This window comes from Arctopsyche grandis, chromosome 9 (assembly GCF_051622035.1).
Source record: "Arctopsyche grandis isolate Sample6627 chromosome 9, ASM5162203v2, whole genome shotgun sequence".
NCBI lineage: Eukaryota > Metazoa > Arthropoda > Insecta > Trichoptera > Hydropsychidae > Arctopsyche > Arctopsyche grandis.
The window spans coordinates 3,673,755-3,699,926 of record NC_135363.1 but is presented as its reverse complement, the minus strand read 5'-3'; the positions used below and the strand labels follow the sequence as shown (position 1 = coordinate 3,699,926).

General features: G+C 31.0%; 2 protein-coding genes across 3 annotated transcripts; both read right to left on the bottom strand.

Annotated features, from left to right (window-relative positions):
• Positions 1-6,658: 6,658 nt before the first annotated feature.
• On the bottom strand, positions 6,659-16,107 carry LOC143917063 (ectoderm-neural cortex protein 1-like). Of its 2 annotated transcripts, XM_077438455.1 has the most exons (14): positions 16,075-16,107; positions 15,916-15,969; positions 15,772-15,825; positions 15,677-15,709; positions 8,982-9,123; positions 8,765-8,904; positions 8,515-8,690; positions 8,253-8,450; positions 8,022-8,183; positions 7,791-7,946; positions 7,563-7,720; positions 7,275-7,494; positions 7,003-7,183; positions 6,659-6,928 (listed from the first exon to the last, which is right to left on the bottom strand). In XM_077438455.1, exons 5-14 carry the CDS (start codon positions 9,092-9,094, stop codon positions 6,804-6,806), a joined length of 1,629 nt encoding a protein of 542 aa, XP_077294581.1. In that variant the 5' UTR covers positions 9,095-9,123; positions 15,677-15,709; positions 15,772-15,825; positions 15,916-15,969; positions 16,075-16,107; the 3' UTR covers positions 6,659-6,803. The 2 variants fall into 2 exon arrangements, with proteins under 2 accessions (XP_077294581.1, XP_077294582.1); XM_077438456.1 differs by lacking the exons at positions 15,677-15,709; positions 15,772-15,825; positions 15,916-15,969; positions 16,075-16,107 and adding an exon at positions 9,199-9,228.
• A 4,611-nt stretch (positions 16,108-20,718) lies between these two features.
• LOC143917077 (pancreatic triacylglycerol lipase-like) lies at positions 20,719-25,944 on the bottom strand. Its single transcript, XM_077438473.1, has 10 exons — positions 24,511-25,944; positions 24,338-24,431; positions 23,981-24,231; positions 22,341-22,571; positions 22,148-22,251; positions 21,947-22,074; positions 21,717-21,857; positions 21,109-21,210; positions 20,917-21,028; positions 20,719-20,825 (listed from the first exon to the last, which is right to left on the bottom strand). Exons 2-8 carry the CDS (start codon positions 24,417-24,419, stop codon positions 21,173-21,175), a joined length of 975 nt encoding a protein of 324 aa, XP_077294599.1. The 5' UTR covers positions 24,420-24,431; positions 24,511-25,944; the 3' UTR covers positions 20,719-20,825; positions 20,917-21,028; positions 21,109-21,172.
• Positions 25,945-26,172: the final 228 nt, after the last annotated feature.

Here is a 26,172-nt window from a genome sequence, read left to right as displayed (position 1 = left end):
TTAGATCAGCATACGATGAAATCCATTTATCCGATAGAAGCATTTCATATGAAATCCATTTATCCAGCTATCCGAGCTGAAACTGAAATTATAGCGATTATTAACATATCCGAGAATTGATAATATTATGGGAATAATATATATATATATGTGTATGTTAATCGGTGTGACTTACTCAGTTATTGAGGACGCAGCCTCTCCATTGGACCTGAAACTAAAGTGATTTTAATTGTAATTGTAATTGTCTACCATCGATAAATAATTACAACTTACATTTCAGATCGCATGGCCCAGCCCCGATTTTTGCTTTCAGAATCGCTATCAGAGCTGAAATTGAAAATAATTCGATTAATAACAAATTCAAGAACTGATAATAATACAGAAACAATATATGAATATGTATATTTACTATAATCATTCGTATAATAGATATAAGCAATTACAACTTACGTTCCGTATAATCTGATCGAGCTTCCACTTTTTATTTCGGAATCACAATCTGAGCCGAAATTTATAAGCGATTGAGATTATTAATATATATCCAAGAATTGATAATAATACAGAAACAATATACATATAAATGTATGTGACTTACTCGTTTGGCGACGTTGGTGTCTCGGTGATGGACCTGAAAGAAATTTGGCACTCGAGTTCTCGTTATCGTTAATGTGATGGATTTTTCGAATGCCACATGTTCTGTTACAGAGATTTTAGTGACTTTTGGGCGAGCGCTTTGTGGGCAATAATCACCGAACCAATTTGAAATTTGTTGAAACATTTACAGTACGCAACAAATTCTCTGGATTAAGAATATTAATTCTATATATAATTCTTTGTATTGTAATTTGTAATTTGTTTCGGAACAATATAAAAGTACTACTACTAAAGTCATTTGAAATGAAAATATGTACGTATATCTACTGCTCGTGGTTGTAAAATATAAAACGGTGACTTACAAAAAATAATATTCATTTGGGTATTCAACATATAGGCTAAGTCCACACTACCGATATCTACACCCGATACACCCGATATTTAGAAATTTTTCCATATCCAGTTCCCATATTGCAACCTGTGGTTGCTCTTTAGGAACTGGTTCGTCACTTGCATTGCTTAAAGGAAGCGTTAAAAATATTCTTAAAATTGTTTCAACATTTGGAAACGTTGAAACAATTAATAATTTGTTTTTAAACCTCCAATTAATAATTTATAATTTTCGATATGATTCGAAATATTTTCGCTTTTGATATGTGCCAATATCATTGTTATATTTTGAAATTATTCTTTCAACACATTGGTTATTAATTTTCAACACATTTGACTTATTTCAAAATTAAAAAATAATTGAAAATCTTTAAGCAAACTATCATAAATTGCTCCTTCTTTACACTTCTGAAATTAATGCATCGCAGATAATATTATGAATATTTATTATAAAGTTTTCTTTTCGAATAAAATTAACTTCATCGCATATCTCTCCAAATTGCAATTTTCATTTTTTACGTCATTTCTCGTGTTTTGAACAAATTCTGAAAGGGATTTTATCAATCTTGTTCCCAACAACGAATTGTGCTGAATATTTTGTAATGATTTATTTGTAGCATTGATGCGCTGTAACAATTTATCCTACAAAGTATTATACATAGTTAGTAATGCAGTCTCATATTCATCGAAAAAAACTGCCAATTTTTTTGCCTCCAGTTTTCCCATAGGTTTTTCAAATACGGACGTACTGATTTTAATAAGAGCTTCTTTAATATTTTGATTAAAAAAAAAACAGCCTCTGCTGTAGACGTACATTGCGTACTATTTATTCTTTTTAAATATTGGTTATTCAAAATATTACTTAAAAAAATATTCCATCGTCAAGTCGATGATGAAAAAAAACATACAAATTTGATCAAAAACAGATCAAAACAAACAAAGATAAACAACAGATCGCCAATATCTCCGTTGTTTTTTTTTCTAAGTTTGTATCCATACGCCCATTAATTGGTAACCGTTTTTGGAAAGTTAACATCGATTTGAAATGAGCTGGCGAAGATTCGTGTTCTTTTAATCTACGTGCTATGTTTTTCCAATCGTTAAATCCTGTTAAAAATTTAGTTTTAGCTTGTGAAAATAGTTTACATACATAACAATAAATGGATTTGCTTTTTGCGGTTTCTCTATGTATACTCTACTTTTATTTTTTTTACGTATGGCACGGTTTACTTATTAAAAAAAAGAATAATTTTTTCATATATATGCTCTGGCCACAATGCTAAATCGTGAGTTAATAAGACTAAATATCTATGGTTAATGTGCATTGGCGTCACTGTGTCGATTTTAGTTAATAAACTTTGCCAATTTATAACGAATAAAGAAATTAAAGGGGGATCCGAGGGGGGTGCCATGCCTCCCCCCTACCTTGGACGAATTTACGTTCAAAAAGTGAAAAAATAGGGGAGATGGGTGGATGAAATAAGATGAGATCTTCCCAATGCAGAGACAAATGGAAGAGGTCTTTGTCCAGCAGTGGATGGCGAATGGCTGTAAATTATGATAATACACACATGTGATTTAATTTTTCAGATTTAAATAGATTTTATTCATTATAGATAGATTTTTTTGTAAATTTTAGTTCCTTCTATTTTAATTGAACATAATTACACGATTGTTTGTATTACGATCTGCTACAGGAAGCTTCAGGACATACATATGTATGTAGCTTTAGCACTTTGAAGTCTATAAAGGCACGATGTGACAGCGGCGATCTTATTACAAAATTTAGCGTCGCAGCAATTCAAAAGCCCTTGTTAGAAGCTTCTCATCAAGTGGCATATCTGTATGCTAAGGAAATAGCCGAGGAATTGGTAAAACAATGTGTATAATAATAATTACTAAATTTCTATTAGTCTCTGAAGCACGAAAGGAAATTCAGCACATTCCGTTATTGAACAATGTATGTAATCGCGCAATCAAGATCTCAGTGATAATATTTTACTGTAAGTAGTAAAATATGTCAATGCCAGTCCTCTAAAAGAGAGTATTCAACTAGACGAGTTGATTGATTGAATGTGTTGACATCAAGGAAAAATATTTGAATTTGAATTTAAAAAGTTAATTCTCTTGTTTGTTTTCATTCGATTTCAGTCGAAGAAAAATGGTCGAACCTCACGCCAATTTGATCGCGAATTTTTAACGTTTCAATTCATTATCAATTAAAATCAATCAGTGCAATGTGTCGTTCGCGAATAAAGCCAAAAATCAATTAAATTGTGACATTAAGTGACTTTTTATAATAATTTTCCTTCGCGTGTGAAAAACGAATTATTTTTTTATTGTTTGTGAATTTGAATTTCAAAATTAATTTTTATAATTGAATCGAAATCAAATATCAGTGTTTGTTAAATTATGTGCAACCTTTTCAAATGTGTATTGAAGAAGATGATCGGCAAATGCTTTTAAGCTACTGCTATGGAGACTACATCCAGCTGCTGAATATTAACCTTGTTTTATATTGCTGTGCAAATTTGTTTGTATCATGTTTGCTAATTTTGCATTACACACGTTTTATTAATTTTTATATACTTACAATTTAAATCGTAGCCATCTCACTCCAGTTTCGTTCAAAATGGCATGACACCTTTAGCCGAATAAAACCAATTCACTCTACCGTGCGTAAAAAGAGTGGAACTTTCAGAAATGAAAAAAAAACACGATTAATCAAAAGAAATACCAATTCTTTAGGTGAAAATCCAAATAATTCAAATTGGTATGTGAAAAAATACACTATTACATTTCAGAAGCGCTGGTATAAAGACAATTAAAGGAAATATTTTGATTACTTTGAATAAATAATTACGAAAATATAAAAATGAAAAATATGTAAATAATTGAGAAACGTTTCTTGAAATGGTTGACAATTACTGAAAACATAGATGAATAAAATTATCCCATAATGTGAAAGTGAAAAACCATCTTAAAATCAGTCGAATATCATTGAAAACACAAAAATATGTATTCATCAAATTTTTTTATCAGAGAATCTCTGGTACTACAAACCGTTTGAGAATAACTGGAATTTAATAAACCGACGGAAATCTGTGAAATCATTTGAATTTGTGAAGTTACGTTATTTGGAAATTAACTTTAGGATAAAAACATATTAATAAAATAAAAGTTTCAGAGCCACTGACATTTCTCATAAAAGTTAACAATACTAGAAAATTTCAATTAGATAAAAACCACGATATAACAGAATAAAAGTGTAAAAGTAGTTGAGAAACCTTCGTAAAATCATTTGAGAGCCGTTGGAATGCAGAAAAATTGCAAAAACATATATGGAATTCATCTTCATTTTTAAATAAAAGTAATAATTATGAAAAGTTTGAGAATCACTTAATGAATAATGGAAAAGTGTTATTTAATCGACGAAAAGTGTGAAAAATATTTGAGAGCCACTGTTTGAAATAAATTTAAAGAAATATACAAAATTTATTTTCAATTTCGAATTAATTTCACGAATTTAAAGTCGTATTATTTAAACAAGAAAAATTATTAGAAATTAAATATAAAATTTCTGGATTGAATTGAATTGAATTCATTTTTATGTTTAAAATATTTTATTTTATTAATTGAAAAATCAACAGACAGGATGTACAGAGATAGGTATAAAAAAAAACAAAAAGTAAATAAATAATATATGTAACATCCGAGTCCAATAATAGATTTTTACAAACATGAAAAAGATAAATATAAGGAAAACAAATTAAAAAGTAAAGAATAAAGGCATGACAAAATATGTAGTACATTGCATAATTAAACTATAGTATTAAAATATTTGGAAAAGGTTATAAAGATAATATAAGAAGAAATTGAAATTTACAAATATAAAACAAATGAAAAAGGTAAATACAAAATAAACAAATGAAAAGGAAAAGAATGAAAGCTATAATATGATTAAATAGCACATTACATAACTAAACTAAAGTATAAAAATAAGGAAATATTGGAAAAATAGAATAGGAGAAAAAATGAATCAATCGGTCAAGATTCTCTTGATGTTAGACCTGAATTGATGTAGGGAAATACCAAACAGATCAACCTCATTCAGCTCTCCGTTAAACATACGATAAACGCGCTGCAGATAAAAATATTTTTGGGAATTAGTATTGAAAGGATCAAGTGAAAAGAGTGCAACGCGTCTAGAGTATCGAACTGGGATTCTGAAATTAACCTTATTCAGTAAATCAGAACAATCAAGGAAACCATTTATGAGCTTAAAGAAGAATATAGCATCAGTATGTCGTCGCCTGACAGAAAGATTGTTAAAAGAAAGGATTTTTAAAATGTCGGAAACAGTAGAATGGGTATAGGTAGGAAAAAGGTAGCGTAAGGATTTAATAAATTTAAGTTGAACTTTCTCAATACAATTAATATGGGATAAATAAAAAGGTGACCAGATAATTGAGGCAAATTCAAGGTGAGACCTTACAAAGGAAAAATAAAGTAATTTTAGTACATAAGGATCATTAAAGGGTTTTGTTGAGCGGAGTAGGAATCCAAGAGATTTAAATGCTTTGTTGGTAATAAAAGAAATATGTTCAGAGAAATCTAGTTTATTATTGAGTATTACACCAAGATCTTTAATAGAAGATGACGTGTTAAGGATTGAATGATTTAATTGATATTGATTAGTAATAATTGTTGAATATATGAATCTATCTAGATCTTCTTGTATCTTATGACAATCGTCTATGGTGTATATAGGTTTGTAAATTTTTAAATCATCAGCGTAAAGAAGTATAAAGGAATGTTTGAAGATGTATGAGATATCATTAATATAGAGTAAAAAGAATAAGGGACCTAAATGCGACCCTTGTGGGACACCGGAAGGAATATGTCTAAGTGATGATCTAAAACCATTGAGAATTATGATTTGGTGACGATTTAGTATATACGAAGAGATCCAACGAAATAAATTTCCTCGGATTCCGAGGGACCAAAGTTTATTGAGTAATAGGTTGTGATTGATTTTATCAAAAGCTTTAGAGAAATCCGTATAAACGACGTCTATTTGGATTCGTTTGTCCATATAAGATATGAGAGTACTAGTGAAATTAAGCAGGTTAGTCTCTACCGATCTCCCCTTAAAAAAACCATGTTGTTCAGGTATAATGTAGTTTTTGAAATTGGAGAAAAGGAAATTATAGATAATTTTTTCAAAGATTTTACTAATGACAGATAGTTTAGATATAGGACGGTAATTCTCAATAAGATTCTTATCACCTTTTTTAAAAATAGGGGTGATGTAAGATAATTTCCAATAGTCAGGAAATTTACCGTTAGACATAGAAAGATTGAAAAGGATTGTTATGGGAAGAGATAATGGGACAGCACATTTAACAAGGAAAACATAAGGCAAACCATCACAACCCGCACCAAGATTAACATTGAGAGAGTTGATGTGACTGAGTACAGTAGATAAGTCAAAATGAAAAGTAGATAAGTTACAAGAAGAAGTATCTGTATGTAAATGTATCTGTATATAATATGTATGTATATGTATCTGTATCTAATATGTATGTATATGTTTTTGATTTTGGCCATTCTCTGACTTTTCAGTTAATTTAGATAATATTAATTATTCATGAGTAAATAAACATTAAATATTGACGGAAAAATAAAATATATTTTGAGAAGTTGTTGCATATTATGTATTTATTCAAACATTTGGATAAATTAAAAATTCAAAAAGTACATTTAATGATTATTTCAAAATACATTTTTTTCAAATAATACAAAAAAACTGTAGTCGATCAAATAATCGAATCATATGGAATGACATGTGCATTAAAATAATATCTATCTCTGCTCAGACTTGTTGAAGCTTTCCAAGATTTGTTCGTTTCGTCGTATTCCCAAACATCACTTGTAACTCCACCTGAAAATCAAAACAATAAATTAATTCTACATTCGAGGACCCATAAATCCAAATTAAGTTGTAAAAAAACTCACCCATGCTAAACAGTTTATTTCGGAAACAGCCGAGACTGATTCCGGATGCAGCTTGCGTTAGTTTGGTGAATGCAGTCCACACATTTGCATTCGGATCGTAATGCTCCACACTGTCTAAATTAGTCCAAGTTTGATGGTCAAATCCACCAGCGACGTAAAGTTTTCCTTTGAATGCGACGCTCTAAAATGGTGAAATCCAAATTTAGTTCATTTTATTTTGGAGAGTTGTATATTATTTGCGATAGTTGTGAATAAAATTAATTGATGTTCACCGAATGATTATATCTTCCCTGAATCATCTGAGCGCGGTAAGTCCAAGAATTGGTCTCCACTGAATACATCTGCACTTTATTCGTGGATATATCTCTTCCGTTTTCACTTGTTTTCCCGCCTGTTATGTATATTTTATCGGCGATGACAGAAGCACTATGCCCATATATTGCCACCAACAATGGAGCGATGATCGCCCAATCCCCAGTGTTGCTGCTCCACCTAATCGAAATCAATAATCGTCAACTTCTCTTTCAATCGATCTGATGAAATGATTGCAATTTAATCACCTTTCCACTGAAGATAAATAGTCACCAACTAAACCACCAATGGCGTAAACATCCGTGGACGAACCGCGCCGAAGTGTCACTGCTGAGAAATGATGACGAGCTTGATTTAATGGCTTCAATGGCTTTTTCTCACCACTTTTCAAATCGATGTATTCCACCTGAAAACAAATAAATTGGTTATATTCCGATTTCTCTAAGCAGGTACTTCGCAACACCGGAAAACGTTACTGAAGTCACTGATTGCCCTGAAGAATTCTTTCCGCCGATGATAAAGATCCAATCTCCCACGAGAACAGACGCAAACCATGATTTATTTATTCCAATATTTTTGGATAGAGTCCAACTGTTCATTAGTCCATCAAATATATCGATGGTGTTTGCCATCTGAAAACACGTTATGCAATAAAATAATTAATTTACAATCCAATCAAAATATTATACTTTTGATACAAAACTCACATCAATATTCCTTCCCCCAACCAGTGCCATTTTTTGTATTTTTCTACGAGGGGTCTCTCTTGGGACGAAAGATTTATCATTCTTGTTTATAATTTCTTGTCTAATAGTGGTCATACACTCTGCACACGAATGACAGAACGTCATTACTTCGTTGACGATAAACTGAAAATATAACACATTATTCGAATGATTTTTATCACTAAACTCCAATATTCATTTAATTTGAAATACCTCCATGGAGAGTAAGGATAACCTCACGAATCTCATCAGCTGTGCCAAATCACTTTTACGGTTTGCATCATCATGATTTACCCACAATTTCACAGCATTGAATACGCTTTCTTCGGAATGCACGAACAAATCATTCGATTTCAAGATTTCCATCAAGTTGAAGAGCGGCAGTTTGAGAAAACCTTGAGTTTTGTGCAGCTGAAACAGAAGTGGAATTGAAAAATATTTAAGTGACATATTTTTTTATATAATCAACACTCACCGTCTCGAAGTTTTCCAGAGTCAAATCCATTGCCTTTTTTAGTAATTCGGAATCTCCTGTTGATTTCAAAACTTCCAGACAGTTTGAGAGATCGACTGTTTTAAATTGCTTTGGAATTTTCACTTCCAGTCGGTTGGCTAGGTCCATTAATTTTTCGACGTGCTTTTCGTCTATATCTAAAATTACATTTCAGATTATTACATTTGAAGACGAAAATAATTGATTACTTTTGATGTTTATGAACTCTAACTTATTTCTCCAGTGTAACAATACTTCAGGATTGCTTCGATGATTTCGTAGTCAAAATCCGAAAAGATCTTCTCCACATGACCTTCGTTTGTCCCAAAGAATTCGCTGCACGCCATTAGAACGATCAAGTGCGCGGGGAAGCTGCAATTATGTAAAATTATAAGTAAATTGACAGAACAATTTAGATTTTAAATAATTTTGGATTCGAATTAAGATACTCTCGGCCTCGAACTGTAAATAAGGTGTCGCATTTCTTATTTAGTTGGAAGGCCTCATACAAATACTCCACTCGTTTTGCAGCAAAATCAGGCTTCGCCTTCACTAGATACATCTTGTTTCTGATTTTCTCTTAGATTTCTCCTGAAAAACAAGATTGAAAATTATATAAAAAGACAATATAACTATAAGTGCTAAGCAAAATAAAGTTCGACTTACCAATTGGAAAGAATAGCAGCAACTGATGTGGAGAACTGTCGTTCTGCGGTTTTATCTCGATAGATAAGGATATCTCAACCCTTTCGTTGCATTGAAACTTATATTAATTATTTACTGAAGTTAATTATTTCTCATAAATGCCATGACAGGTGACCAACATACGGGGAATATATAATTGAACTTTAGTTAAGATCAGGGCTGTGGAGTCAGACTCCGACGTTTTGCTATGATTCGATTCGGACTCGAATTATTATATTATAGTATGATCGACTTTTCTTGCCAATGCATAAAATTATTAAAAATGAAATTTATTTTCGATATTTAAAATATAAAAAAAATTAAAGGAATTAAAAAAAACCACTAAAAATTACCATGTTACCCAATTTATCGAATTATTGGTAAATAAATATTTAAGCACATCAAAATACGTGCAAGTCAACTATTTTATTTTTAAGGTAAATAAAATAAGGTTAAAATAAACAAAATAACGTTAAGTTATTTTATTTATTTATTTATTCATAATCATTGAGAAGTTTGAATTTATTTTTATTCCCTCTCAATTTTGTAATAAACTTTATCTTTAAATAAACAAAAATATCAAATAGTGATGGCTAAAATGAATAATTTGAACAAAGATGTTGTGTCTGGATTGCTATTTGGATTGTGATCTATGAAATTTCAATAATTAAATTGTAAAAGCGATATTCACATATTTTGCAGGAATAAAAACAGTTTTTGGAGTTTTTTGAAACGAACTTACATGTAAAGGGTTAACACTTGATTATTTACCCGGATGTGGCATTATACTACACAAAAACATGTTTTTACAATAATAACGAAAAACCGCATGGAAATAACCACTGATCCGATATTAAATAATCGTCTTCTCACAGATAAAACACATTTTGAAATTAAAATTAAGATCATCGATAATAGAATTCGACAAACTAGTCAAATCCGCCATGCATATTTTGCACTCAAAAGGAATAAAATCTAAAGTAAGCAATTAACACCTTACCGCCCGCTTTGACGCGTGGATTTTTTTCACCCATGTCCGGAAATGTGCGCGACTATTTTCACCAGAATCCGGGCCGATTTCAGTTTCAATAGAAAAAAAGCCTTTTTTGTGCATTTGATTACTTCTAGAATAATGATCGTATTGTAGTGATATTTTGAAACAGTGTTCATTATATCACTCTGCAAATATCTAAAAATTAAAACCAGGGATTTTAAACTGGAGTACGCGAATTAATGTTAAAAAATAATAAATTACGTAAATGTCATCCGAATAGCCTTTGAATATAAAAATAGTATAAAACTGAAGTTTGTAGTAGTAGACAGTAATAGACAGACCATGGTAAATCAAAATTCCAAAAATGTGAAGAATAAAATCATTTTTCACACATTTGAAAATGAGACAATTTGTGATAACTTCGGAATAATAGTTGCTTAGGATAATGTTTAAATAGGATATTTGGGTTTAATTTAAATTAACTGTAAAGTATAAGTATATTTTTTTAGTATCCCAAATCAACTAGTGAATCCTTGAGAACAGTATCATCTGTGTTTTAATTTTTTTTAAGATCCAGTGTTTCTTTAACTTGCATTTTTGTAAAGCGATATTTAGGTTTTAAAAAAGGCAACTATTTTTAAGAGGTCATAAAATTTATTTTCCAAGAATTATTCTCAAACTGTATTTTTTATGTAAATACATTAACAATTTTGATTCGGTGATTCTCAAACTTTTTTATTTAAAAAATACTCTTTAGCCATTAATAATTACGAGACATTTTTTTTTTGTAAATTGCGAAAGTTCAAGACCAAGATTTCAAAATAATAATGTTAAACTCGGTGTTTCTCAAAGATTAAGTATTAATCTTGAAAAAGTATGGTTAGTGTTAGACAACACCAGCATCCACCATACCCCAGAAGTGATACCAGCATACCCCAGAAGTGAGTGAGCTGGTTGAACGTACAAACCATATTTTTAATTACTTACATTCATACTCACCAATGATGAATCCCACTGAAGAAGTTGCAATATTTAAAATATGATTAAATATTGACTAGGGTAACCAGCCTTTTTTTATACAAAAAATATTGTTACGTACGCTCGGATTAGGCCGAGTAAGTGCAATCGGATTAGGCCGAGTAGCATCCCAGAGACTGTGTGACCGTTATAATTGGTTTCGAGCATTATCTCCCCCGAATGCACTTAGCGGGAGTAGCGGTAACTCGGGGTCGCATTCCGGTAGAGTTCTCAGAACCCACAGCGGTAGCGTGGGACATCTAGTACGTGACCATAACAATAGGCAAGCAAATCGGACGTTGAAGATGCCCTGAGAGACCTATCCGTTATAAGGCGGTACTTAGGCGATATCAAGACATTCTGGATGAAGCACTGCCAGTGCGTGTATCTCCTTAACCCTCCAAGTACGTACGTAGCCATACGGCAACAGTATATGCAATGGCGAAATTAAATCCCCAGCGCCCCCACTTATACCTGATTACGGTTTTTTTTGCGCGAGTTTTGTCCCTTTGGATACGCTTAACAGTTATTGGTGTGCTACAGTGGAGGGAACAGCTACCAGAAACAAAGAGAGGAGTTACAATTTGCGGTTGAAATTTTTAACCAAAAATGAACTGTTCGAAAACGTAAGTGCATTTATTTTTAAACTTTTAAATGCCTTTCATTACTTTTATGAATACATTTATTATGTCAATGTGTAGTGCTATAAATGTACATACTTAGGTGCTTTCAAATATGTATTGTATAGCTATAATTCAATCCCAAATTCTTGCGTATCCATATGGCTACGCTAGTCTTTTCCCGTGTCAAATTATTTTGATTACTGTTCGATGTTTTTGGTGTTTTTTTATATATACACAAAATCTAACGCCAATTTTTGGGCCCATTTCAGATCTAATGAAGACTTAACTGTTGGAGACATATTAAATTTGTTAGAAGAACCTGGGACTGACGATGACGATTTGCTCGATATGGAGATGGAGATGGAAACGGATATATTTATTTGTCCTCCCGAATCGAACGTATTGACCGATGAAGACAGTGCCGAAGAAGATGATGGCGGTCTTGTAAATAATCTTAGTCGTCGTCAACTTGCTGCAAATGCAGAAATGCGAATTAGAGGGAGACAGGTCGAAGGAAACGACAACTTTACGAGCTACGAAGCGAATACAACACGCATATGGATTGATGGAGAATTAGATCATATATATTAAATAAATGTTTTCTTTTATGTAAATGGTTGCTTTTTATTTCTCCTTGGTCCTTCAAAGTACCTACATATATAATGATTATTTTTAAGGGTTTGGTATTGGTCAAATTGGTCAAAATTCCGATGTTTTGGGGTGTGGTATGTTTGTAACAATTCACTGAATTATTGTTTTTACTCAAACCCTTAGCTTGCAGGTATATTTTGTATCTGACAAAATATACTGATTATATAAAAAAAAAAAAAATTGATTTTATGAAGAAAAAAAAAATATGGGGTTATAAATAGACTAAGCACATAACTAAAGGCATCTTGGATTGTTTTCTTTTATCTAAAAATATTTTGGAGGGCAGGATATTCGTCTAGCGTATTGCGATCTGTTGTCGCGCGGAATTACTGACACGCCCCCTGTAACGACGAGCGTAGCCATATGGCTACATGGATTTTTACCTGAAAGCGCTTTAATTTTTTTTTTTTTATTATTTTTGCTTGATTAAGATGAATATTTGTCAAAGAAATATGGTTGAAATATTCTTTTATTAATGAAAAAAATCTCTCGTCTCTGGAGGGTTAATCACCAATAAATGACGTGAAACGACTTTGGCCTGTTACTTGGATCCTCCACCCACCCCTACGCAACAATATTTTCAAGTTGTAAATAAAATCTAAAAATATTCTCATTGTTTTTAAGCTATGGCCTATGAATGATGACAAAATTTAAAATAAAATAATTTTTTGGACTAAGGTAACCATCCTTTTTATACAACATTTTTTTTTAAGCGAGAAAACATCTACAAATATTCCCATCTTCTTTATGATTAAAATTTAAAATACTATAAATTTTGATTAGGGTAACCAGGCTTTTTTATACAGCAAAATTTTTGTAGTGAGATTACAATCGAAAAATGTTCCCATCGGCCCTATGCAAAATTTAAAATAAAATAGATTTTTTGACTGGGGCAACCAACCTTGTTATACAACAATTTTTTTTTTAGGTCAGAAAACATCTCAAAATATTCCCATCATCTTTATGATTAAAATTTAATATACTATAAATTTTATTAGGGTAACCAGCCTTTTTTATACAACGAATTTTTGTAATTGACAAAATGATCTAATTTATTTTGAAAATCTATTTTATTTTAAATTTTGTAAAAGAACGGCGGGAATATTTTACTTTTTTTTTGTTGTATAAAAAAGGCTGGTTACTGTAGTCAAAAAATTATAATATTTTATTTTAAATTTTACAATAATTGAAAGCATTTCAACGATGGGAATATTTTTGGATTTAAGTTAAACATAGATACATTATTAACTGTATCTTGATTTGATCTAATTTTATTTTAAAATTATTAAATATTCAAATTTTTTAAAAAATAATTTTTTAACAACGATATACAAATTTTAAAATTTAAATTAAGTTTATTTATTTTTTAAATTAAAATAATAATAAATTGTCATTAAACATTACTTACATGTTATATTGATTGTTTTTTCACATTAAAAATTGTTGTATGAAAAGATTGTTAAGCCCTGTCTCAAAAATAATATTTTAAGCTTGCAATATTTATAGCATTGAGATTTTTAAATTATATTTCCAACTCGAAAAAAATTTTTGTATAAAAAGCCTGGTTACCCTAGTCAAAAAATTATCATATTTTTAATTTTGCAATAATTTATATCACAGAGATGATGGTAATATTTTTAGATGTTTTCTAGCTTTAAAAAAAATGTTATATAAAAAGTTTGGTTACCCTACTCCAAAAAACTATTTTATTTTAAATTTTGTCATCATTTATAGTATAAAAACTATAGGAATATTTTAAAATTTTATTTTCAACTTGAAGAAATTTTTTGTATAAAAAAAGGCTGGTTACCCTAGTAAAAATATTTTTATATTTGAAATTTTGCAATAATTTATATCACAGAGATGATTGTAATATTTTTAGATGTTTTCTAGCTTTAAAAAAAATGTTATATAAAAAGTTTGGTTACCCTACTCCAAAAAACTATTTTATTTTAAATTTTGTCATCATTTATGGCATTAAAACTATAGGAATATTTTTAAATTTTATTTTCAACTTGAAGAAATTTTTTGTATAAAAAAAGGCTGGTTACCCTAGTCAAAATATTATTATATTTAAAATTTTGCAATTATTTATAGCCCAAAAATGATTTTAATATTTTTTCTTTTTTTTCTGACTTCATCTGATTTTGTTGTATAAAAAAAGTTTGGTCACCCCAGTCCAAAAAAATATTTTATTTTAATTTTTACAATTATTTATAGCTAAAAGACGATGCTATATTTTTAGATTTTTTTTCCCACTTCAAAAATTTTTTTCCATAAAAAAAGGATGGTTACCCTGGTACAAAAAATTATTGCATTTTAAATTTTGCAATTAATTATATCGTTAAGATGATGAGAATATTTTAAATTTTTTTTCTCAATTCAAAAATTTTATTATATAAAAAAAGTAAATCAAGATTTTCAGATGACCTTTAACCGATGATGAGATCATCTCAGCGTTAAAATAAATACATATAGATATACATACACACATATAGATATGTATGCATACATATATGTATGGGAATTTGCTTTTGTGTGCGTGTATGTACACAAAGCGCAAGCTAATTTTATTCACGTATATACGCGTGAGCGGACGTCTATGCAAATTTTTTATTCACGCATATACGCGTGAGCGGACAGTAAAGTGTTAATAAGAATTATGTATTTAACCGAAAAATTTATTTTCTTCAAGATAATTTCAATGATAGCGGAAAAACCGCACAAAAAAACAACTGATTATTGAAAATAGCATCAGAATTTTTGCTACTGGTTTTAGCTCTTATCTATAATATTATATTATATACTAAATGCGTTGCTTCGATGCTAACTTGTTTTATTTTCGTTTATAAATACGAAAATTCGAACTGGAGATTTTAAATAATTTGTATTAAATTTTAGGTCCTCTCTTAAGTTTTTGGATTCAATTGTCTCATAAGCCGCTTAACGGATTGGGATGAATCGTAAAAGTTATGATAGATCAAAGTTATGATAGCCCTTTCAAAAACGTATAACTGACGCTAACATATCTGGTAGTTATTGTATATTTAAATGAAAGGAGCAGGAAAGAAACCTGCAAAGATCAAAAAAATCTGAGCTGAAACTGAAATTACAGCTCAGAATTGATAATATTATGGGAATAATATACATATGTATGTTAATCGGTGTGACTTACTCAGTTATTGAGGACACAGCCTCTCCATTGGACCTGAAAGTAAAGTGATTGTAATTGTCTACCATCGATATATAATATTAGCAGTTACTACTTACATTTCAAATAGCATGGCCCAGCCCCTATTTTTGTTTTCAGAACCGCTATCAGAGCTAAAATTTAAATTAATTCGATTAATAACAATATATGTGATTTACTATAAATAATCATACGTATAATAGATATAAGCAGTTACAACTTACGTTCCGTATAATGTGATCGGGCTTCCACTTTTTATTTCGGAATCACAATCTGAGCTGAAATTTATAAGCGATTGAGATTATTAACATATCCAAGAATTGCTAATGCAATTATGAAATGCATGAAATTAATAATGCAGAAACAATATATAAATGACTTACTCGTTTGATGACGTTGGTGTCTCGGTGATGGACCTGAAAGAAAAGTGATTGGAATGATGAATATTGTCAATCATTGCTAAATAATCATACTCGTACATTGAAACTTACATTTCCGATGGCGATGTCGAGCTTCGACTCTTCATTTCCACACCGAGCTGATTTTCCAAACTGAAATTTAAAAGCGATTGCGATTATTTACATATCCGAAAATTGATATTTATTTAAAACTAGCTGAACCCCGGCATGCAATTCCCGTTCCCGTTCCCGTTCTCGTTCTCATATGTGAAAATTGTAAAATGGTTTATTTTCTAATAATTATATTTTGTTATCGTTTATAATCAATGCAAAACTGTAAATTTTCCAAACAAAGTAACGTTTAGTTATTTTGTTTATTTATTTATTCTCAATCATTGAGAAGATCGAATTTATTTTTCCCTCTATTGATCAATTTAATAATAAACGTAATCTTTAAATAACCAAAAATATTCACGAGTGATGGCTAAAATGAACAATCTGAGCTAAGATATTGTGTCTGGATTGGTATTGGGATTTCGATTTCTTAAATTTCAAATGATTCCATTGTTAATGCGATATTCATATATTTTGCAGGAATAATAACAGTTTTTCGAGTTTTTTAAAACGAATTTTGGGTTAAAGGACTAGCGCTAGATTGCTTACACGGATATGACATTAAACCACAGAAAAACATGTTTTTACAATAATAATGAAAAACCGCATGGAAATAACCACTCATCCGATATTAAAATAATCGTCTTCTCACAGATAAAACACATTTTGTAATTAAAATTAAGATCATCGATTATTACCAAAGTAAGCAATTAATAATAATTGATTAATAACCGAAAAATGTATTTTCTTCGAGATATGTAATTTCAATGATAGTGGAAAAACCGCACAAAAAAACAACTGATTATTGAAAATAGCATCAGAATTGTTGCTACTGGTTTTAGCTCTTATCTATAATATTATATTATATACTAAATGCATTGCTCCAATGCAAACTCATTTTATTTTCGTTTATAAACACGAAAAACGGATTGGGATGAATCGTAAAAGTTAAGATACATAGGTTGCATATACACACATATAATATGTATTAGTATAATATTCTTTAAATATTGTTGTCAATTATTGTAAATTTTATGTCAAAATTAAAAATCCCCAAATTCTGCGATCATAAAAAAAAATTTAGTTATATGATTTTTAACAGAAAACTTTTCAAAATGTATAAAAAGAATCATTTCCATACATTTTAATAACTTTTAAACAAACCAGCACTCCTGGAACTGCCAGGATCGGAAGGTGGAGGAGGGTCGATCACGATGTTAGTCCCCGGAGTCGGTGCTCCCACACCAGATGTAGACGGAATATCTTCATTGTCTTCTGAGGCCATCACACCTGAAAATAAACAAATAAAATCATGTAATTGATGAAGTATTGTCACATAAGCTCAAATAGAGCGGACGTTGAAAACATGTTAAAACGATTCCATGATTCTTTTTTTTTCAGTATATGATGATCAGTTATGACTAAAGACACGTATTTTGGGCACTTTGCTATTAATGCTTAATTGATCCTAAAATTAGGAATAGATGCCAATAGATGCTAAATTCGTAAAATACGCGAATAGATGCTAAAATAACAAACAAAAGTGAAATTTGCATAAAATTAATGGACAAATTAGAAGGGTCTTCCTATCCCTTTGCCCATTTATTATTTGAAGAAATTGAGGGGATAAAACAGAGCTTGCAGTTTACCAGTTTACTCGCACTCGAGACTAAATGAGACGAATCTATTCGTCCGAAAATTGAGTAAACTATTCAATCCATCTGTGGCAGGTTCAAAATCTAATATTAATGTTAAAGAAACAGTTTTGCCATTGTTTAATGTATTAACAGAGGCTCAATGTTTGGAAGGATATCAGCACTTTTTTAGACAATTAATAGAGAATATAAAAACATAAAAGAGGTTTGTATAAAGTGAATCCACACCGGACATATTAATTTATTTACCTTAAAAATTTAAAGATTAAAGATTTAACCTTATTTTATTTACCTTAAAAATAAAATAGTTGACTTGCACGTATTTTGATGTGCTTAAATATTTATTTACCAATAATTCGATAAATTGGGTAACATGGTAATTTTTAGTGGTTTTTTTTAATTCCTTTAATTTTTTTTATATTTTAAATATCGAAAATAAATTTCATTTTTAATAATTTTATGCATTGGCAAGAAAAGTCGATCATACTATAATATAATAATTCGAGTCCGAATCGAATCATAGCAAAACGTCGGAGTCTGACTCCACAGCCCTGATCTTAACTAAAGTTCAATTATATATTCCCCGTATGTTGGTCACCTGTCATGGCATTTATGAGAATTATATTGTCTTTTTATATAATTTTCAATCTTGTTTTTCAGGAGAAATCTAAGAGAAAATCAGAAACAAGATGTATCTAGTGAAGGCGAAGCCTGATTTTGCTGCAAAACGAGTGGAGTATTTGTATGAGGCCTTCCAACTAAATAAGAAATGCGACACCTTATTTACAGTTCGAGGCCGAGAGTATCTTAATTCGAATCCAAAATTATTTAAAATCTAAATTGTTCTGTCAATTTACTTATAATTTTACATAATTGCAGCTTCCCCGCGCACTTGATCGTTCTAATGGCGTGCAGCGAATTCTTTGGGACAAACGAAGGTCATGTGGAGAAGATCTTTTCGGAAGCGGCCCGAGGATATTGAGTACCCAGAACTAAAATTTGCACCCCCCCATTTTAATCGATACATGCGACATTATATAATTTAATAAAAATGATTACATATAAAAACAATAATAAAAATCAATGTAACAAAATTTATTTCACTACCAATTTATCAGGTGACGTGAATAGTAAACATAATAAGATAATTAGATAATTAAAAATAATTGTATAGGTAGTTATAATTAAGGATCGGCGGTCGAGTTTCTCGAAAATACGTCTCAATAAGTTTGAGTTCGTTAACATTTTTCCTCCATAGCATGGTTTCTTACTTCAAAAATTAATATGACTTCATAAGTGGACTCGAATTCTTAAAACTCCCTTTATCTTGAAATAGGAAAAACAATGGGCTTCGTGTGGTTTTCCTTGAATAAAACTGTAAAAATACGTATATATGTTTTGTATATTACAAGTACATTTTATGTACTTTTTCAAACCTTAATGCGGTTTATTACACGTACCACAGAAATTGTATAACATTTCTCTGGTAAGTACAGATACTGAGCGTACTTGGGACGACTGAAAGTAAGTACGGGCACGTATATGTACATTTGAGGAACTGCATCAAAGTTTGGAAAATACTGTACTGTTTTTCATCCAAATATGTGTGTATATTTGGATGAAAAACGTAATTTTTCTATATCAAGTTTCAAATTCACTTAAGAGGGCTGGACAGCAGCGCCTTGCCCATACAAACGTACTATACTTCTCCCTTCCTCAATTATGGCACTAGAGAAATAATTTTTTTATATGCTATGGATATCCACCATTGGGGTGCATCTATCGTTTTACTTTTTTGATTAGTTATTTTTTATAGGAGCTAGGAGCCGCCAAATATCTTTAAAATCGCCTCTTTTTTACACCCACGAAACGAGTCCAGCGTGCTTATTTGACGATCGATTTAAAAAAAATACGCCGATAGATGCACAGAAAGTATTTTTCTCATACCGATGATAAAATTTTTTTAAAAATTGGTCCAGTTTTGGAGGAGAAAATAGGAGAATACGAAACCTCGATTTTGTCAATTTAAAATACGTTTTATCTGGTCGAAGCGCAACTGTAACATTCACTCAATATATATATATATTGTCGCATTCATTCAATATATACATACACTCAATATATATATCGAAGAAAGGAACGGTAATAAAATTAAGATTTCGGGTGTACAGCCCTCTTAAGAAAATAAGGTAAATATAAAACAAGAACGTGGTTAATAATAAAATTATCCACTTTAGCCAGGAATGCATATGTAAAATACACACATACATAAGATATTTTTTGAAATTTGTTATAGGGCCCGGAATTATTTTTCCCAGGGTTCGGGATTCCTCTCGGCAACCTAAATATAAATAAGCATGCTGGACTCTTTTCGTGGGTGTAAAAAAAAGGCGATTTTATAGATGTTTGGCGGCTCCTAGCTCCTATAAAAAATAATTAATCAAAAAAATAAAACGATAGATGCACCCCAATGTTGGATATGCATAGCATATTAAAAAATAATTTCTCTGGTGCCATAATTGAGGAAGGGAGAAGTATAGTCCGTTTGTATGGACAAGGCGCTGGTGTCCAGCGCTCTTAAGATATATTTAATATAGATAATATTTAAATATTTCAGTGACATTTCAGATACTTGCTATTCAAATTATATAATATGATGATTTTATCATCATATTTAACGACCAAACCATCCAGATTTAGTAGCCTTCTTAGCCTCTAATGGGCTATCTGTTTTTGGATCCATCCATCCAGATTGTGCCTTGTTTCGATTTGAATTGGGTTGTTAACTGTAATTAATTGTATTAAATCATTTGAAATATTTCAACTGACTGTTATATGATTAATAATATTTATTAGTTACCGCAGAAGGGTATTTTATCTGAAGTTAAAACATAAAATGAACCTCTAGCTGGCGAATTTACTGAGCGTATTCCTAATTCAGCACACGTGGTATCAGTGCACGGAAGACTAATGTGAAGAAGTGATTTAGAATATTGCTATTAATCAAATTGTATTCATTTTAAATGCTTATATACATGCATATGTACATATATCATACCCTTTATAAGATAGATCCCATTTATGTCCTATGAGAGAACAATTGTGGTTTTTTAGACTTTCAGTAAACAGTAAATGGGCTCTTTGATGATTATACATAGCTTGTGGCAATTCTTAAAATAATAATAGTAAAATATGAATTAATAAATGTAATTCGGTTAATAAATGACATGTTAAAATATTAAAATTTTACTTTCTTTTGATATTGGAACGACCTTTGAAAGAATCCCCTTTTTTCCTCTTTTTTTACAACCTGGTTATATCATACCACCGTTTGGGTAAAAATCTTGATGGCCTGAAAGAAGAATAATTTTTATAACATACTTAAAGTATTATAACAGTTTTAAACCCTAAGAATTTTTAATAATAAATCCTTTTATTTGAACCAGTTTTAAATTACTTTTTCTTAATTAATATTGAACAATACTTAAAAGTTACGTATTTCGTTGCTGAATATAGCTTATTGTATGTAATAGTTAAAAGCAGTGCCGGTTTTAGGGGGGGGGGGGCTCAAGGCGGCGCCCAAGGGCGCCAAATAAGTTAGGGCGCTACACGATGCGCCAAAGGCGCTCTAAAATTTAAAATTAGAGCGCCTAAAGCCATACAAAATTTTAGATTAGAGTGCTAAAGGCGAAATTTTTTTCTAAGGGTGTTTAGAAAAAATTGCCCGAGGGCGCCATTGGATGTAAGGCCGGCACTGGTTAAAAGTAAACTAATATTTGTAAATACACAAATACAAATACTTTTTTAAATAGGTCAGAATTGGATTCTAATAAAATTCATATATTATCATATACCAACCGCAAGCTTTCGGTATTCCAAGACCCAATTTAGTTAATTTTCTACCGTTCGTATGAATTACATCTACAAAATCTGCATCTGACTTATCTAAAAGATGGGCTAACTCGGTTGTGGTGAAGCACGGTTGAGCTGGGTCCAAGCCTGGTACAAATCCATTTCAAGTATTTTGTGAAAAAAAAAACATGATAGTTATTATGTTATTTCGTCATTTAAGTACTTAAAATCATTACCTGTGATTCTTCGTACACCTCCAAGCCTATTAGATGCAAATGAACATATATGAGCTCCAAGATTATCACCGACAAAATGAAAGTCTTTTATATTGGCTCCAGTTGCATTTATCAACTGCTCTAAAAACCTTAAAATATGATTTTTTAAATTAAAGTTAATTTGCCATCAAAAAAAGTCTAACTCAAAATGATTAGTTCTACCGAGCGATATCTGTTCCTGCAGTCCGAGTGTAAGCAACGGCTTTCCAATACTTCCAAATCCTACCACCTCGACTCCAATGGACAGTAATTACATTAACATCACCCTTAAAATATAAATAGGCAAATTAAATAAATCGTGGTAAATGAAATATAGTTGTAATCACGTATTTACATAGCTGTGTACATTACATACCCAATCTAGGAAAGCTTCGGTCATGTTCAACACCCAGCTAGCCTTACTATAACTCAAAAAGCCATGCACAATCAATATAGTGGGGTTTGTAGAATTGAATCGTACCCAGTCAATTATATTTTGATCGCAATGTACGACTTGCATTCGACCAGTTTTTCGTATCTCTCTGTTGGAGAAATAGAACTCGACATTCAATTCAGATGAACGTTTTGGTCGTGGTCTGATAGTCATCTGTGTTGAAAAATATACTAACTTTCAATACATCCCGGACAATGTAATTCAAACTATAATAATTTGAATAGGAAAGTCTCAATTGATTATATGTATTTTACATACTAGTATTTATCGAAATTTAAATTATATATCAAAATTAAAACTATTATTAACTAAATAAAATTAAAATCATTTTATTAAAATTAAAATAAAATATAAGTTAAAACAGAACATACACAATTTAAATAAATTTTCGAGATTGAGCTAAAATTAGATCATCAACAATCACATACAGGTAGTCCTCGACTTAAGATGGTTTGACTTACGAAGTAATGCACAGTTACTGAGAATATATCATGTATTAGTATGGGTGATCCAGCGATCGTCGCCAATCCGTTGCGTTGTCGGTACATCAATCGAAATTTTTTTAGTCTTCAATTGTTTCTCTCGTCGAAATAAATCAAATAATTAAATCCATCTCAGAGGTAAAATTTATCGGATAATGTGTGATTATTAATTTTATTTCGACGAAAGAAAAAAAAAACCCTTTGACAAAATATCCGACAACCGATACCGACGGTTTTTTTGTTAAATGTTTCATCGACGGCCGAAATACAGTAGTATATCGTGACGACTTTTAAGAAATAATAACAAGATTATTTTTCATTCGTAAACAGATAAATTATAATATTTCTCTGGTTGTAAATGCGTATCGTCGTAATTCAAAACATCAACGATGATCTAATTTTAGCTCAATCTCGCTCTTGAGCTTAATTTTGATATTAAATTTCAATTTTTTAATTTAATTTTTATTTCGATATTTTGTACGCTACTGGTTTTAAAAGTTGGCATGTGGGCCGTTCGTTTGTTTGGTGCGTACGCAGCATAAGGAGCAGTATGTTATGGCTGTTTCACGCGAAAAAAAAAGCCGTAGACGCTTCAAAATTCATTTGCGACATATACGGCGATATACTGGATGTAAGGAAGTGCCAACGTTGGCTTAAGACATTTCAATCGGACAATCTCAGCTTGGATAACGAGCCTCGAAGTGGACAGTGCATTTAAGAGGATTAAGCATCCGTAAAGGCGGATATCGAAGCAAATACAATTTTGACTCTTGATGAATTATCACAAATCCAATCCAATTATAAATAATTAAAAAAATTAAGTTTGAATTTTACTATGAAAAACGACATTAATTCCGGAACGACCTAATACATATGTACATATTATACATATGTGTTACTCCGAATCCGTGAAATCACCAATTTTGCGTATTCGGAAAAATACAAGGCCGTTGGCGAATTCACGTATTCGGATAAAACACAATCGCGCTTTGTGCAACTGGGTTACGTTTCTGGGATACAGTTATCAGATTTATATTAGATCAATTTATACTAAAGATATAATTAAAATATGATACTTGCATTCTTATTTTGAATGTCTTCCCTATTTATTGAACGTGTATTTGCATCATCATCATCATCATCATCATCGGGAAACATTGCATACGTTTCATTCCAACGTTCTGCTAGGTATTTTAAGTCTTCTGGATTTATGTACTCCTCTACATTTGCATGGTATGAAATAAAAATAAAATAATCGGGAAACGCTGCATACGTAAGGTTCCAATTTTCTACTATGTATTTTAAGTCTTCTGGATTTATGTAGTCCTCTACTGAAATTTATTTATTTACATTCAATATATTCACAAAGAAATCACCAGAAAATGTGCTGCTTTCATACATTAGGTGTTTCTAGCACACCTGCTCACGGTAACTTACTATTAAAAGTACAATATGTCGTATGTGGATACGTAATTACAGCAATTAAACTCAAAAGGATGAGATGACGATTGTCGGCCATTTGGAAATAGCTCTAAAAAGTGGTAAAATTTTAAAAAATACATAAATATCAATCAAGATTCAAAGTGAACTGTACATATTTACATTCTTACACACACTCAATCAACGCCAGAACTCCGTGAATTAAGTAAACGTGGACTCCACTTGAGAACAAATTATAAATTAATATTAGAGTGAGCACTAGTTTCTTTATTACATACTAGTGTTGTGCCCGTTGAAATTTCAACGGGTGGTTTTGGAAACAAATTGATACATGATTAAAAATAAAGGTACAATGCGTACAATAGTAATAATTAATCGGAATAAAACAGAAATCGGGTGTTGGAACTGAAACAGGTATCGATATCCGGAACTGAAAATGGAGCCCGTATCCGAAACAAAAAGGAATCCAGAGCCGGAAATGAAAAAGGAATCAGGATCTAGAACTGATAAAGAAATCGGGATCCGGAACTGAAACAGTAATCGGGATCCAGAGCTGAAACCCCCGGTGCCCTTGCGGCCGCCATCCCCCTTCGCGCCCTTGCGGCCGTCGTCCCCCTTTGCGCTCTTGCAGCCACCGCCGCCCCTACACGGCTGCCCTGGAGCTATCGTCTCGAGGCTACCGCAAATCGAAATCGAAACGGGTGGTTTCGGAAAGGAATTGATGCACGAATTACGAAGTTATACGCCACCCACTTCTCATGCTGAAATCAAACATCAAATCAAATCGAAGTCAAATACGAAATGAAAATTGAAATCCCATTCGAAATCGATCACCGCCGACGACTGCCGAAGATACGCGACTACGCACCGATTATATACGATTGAATATTAAAGTTATTTAGAGTATTTTTTTCTATGACCGTAGTGTAATGACCGTAGTGTAATGGTCAGTGTATTAAAAGTCAGATCAATTAAAAATATATATTTAATTGTTTTATATGAAAACAAAAAAAAAAGGTTCAAAACCTCGCTAAATAAAATTATTATAATCACGTATTTTTATATGGCGAGAATGAAAATTTTCTATTAATGTTTAAAAATTTAAATGTATATATGTATGTATGTATGTATTCACAAATAAATCATCAGCAAATGTGCTGCTTTCATATTTCACACATATCTACATATATTATACATTAGGTGCACAACTGTTCACGGCAACTTACAATCAACATCACAATATATCGTATGTGGATACGTAATTACAGCAATTAAACTCAAAAGGATGAGCTCGGCCATTTGTAAATAGCTCTAGAAACTGGTAAAATCTTTAAAAATACATAAATATCAATCAAGATTCAAAGTGAACTGTACATATTATATTAACAATACTTGTACACACTCGAGCAATGCCCACACTCCGTGAATTAAGTAGACGTGGACTCCACTTGAGGACAAATTATAAATTATTATTAGAGTGAGCGCTATTTATTATATAAGGACAATGTATTATATAATAACGGAGGAATAAAATCATAAATCAAATAATTATTATAATGTGACAATGATGAATACAAAACTAACCCAATACGTGTAAGAAACGCATGGTCAATTTGAACGTTTTTAATTTTTAAATGTATAAAAATACATTTAAAAATGGAAGAGAGCGGAAACTCGACCACAAGCTGTTGATTGTGTGATGATAAAAGCATAAAATCACAAATTCAGTTGTCCATAACAATTTGATTGCGAAGCCTTTGATTGAACTAATTGTTTACGTTCAATGTTCTTTAAAAATGCACTACAATAGGATGTGACCAAACCATGACTAT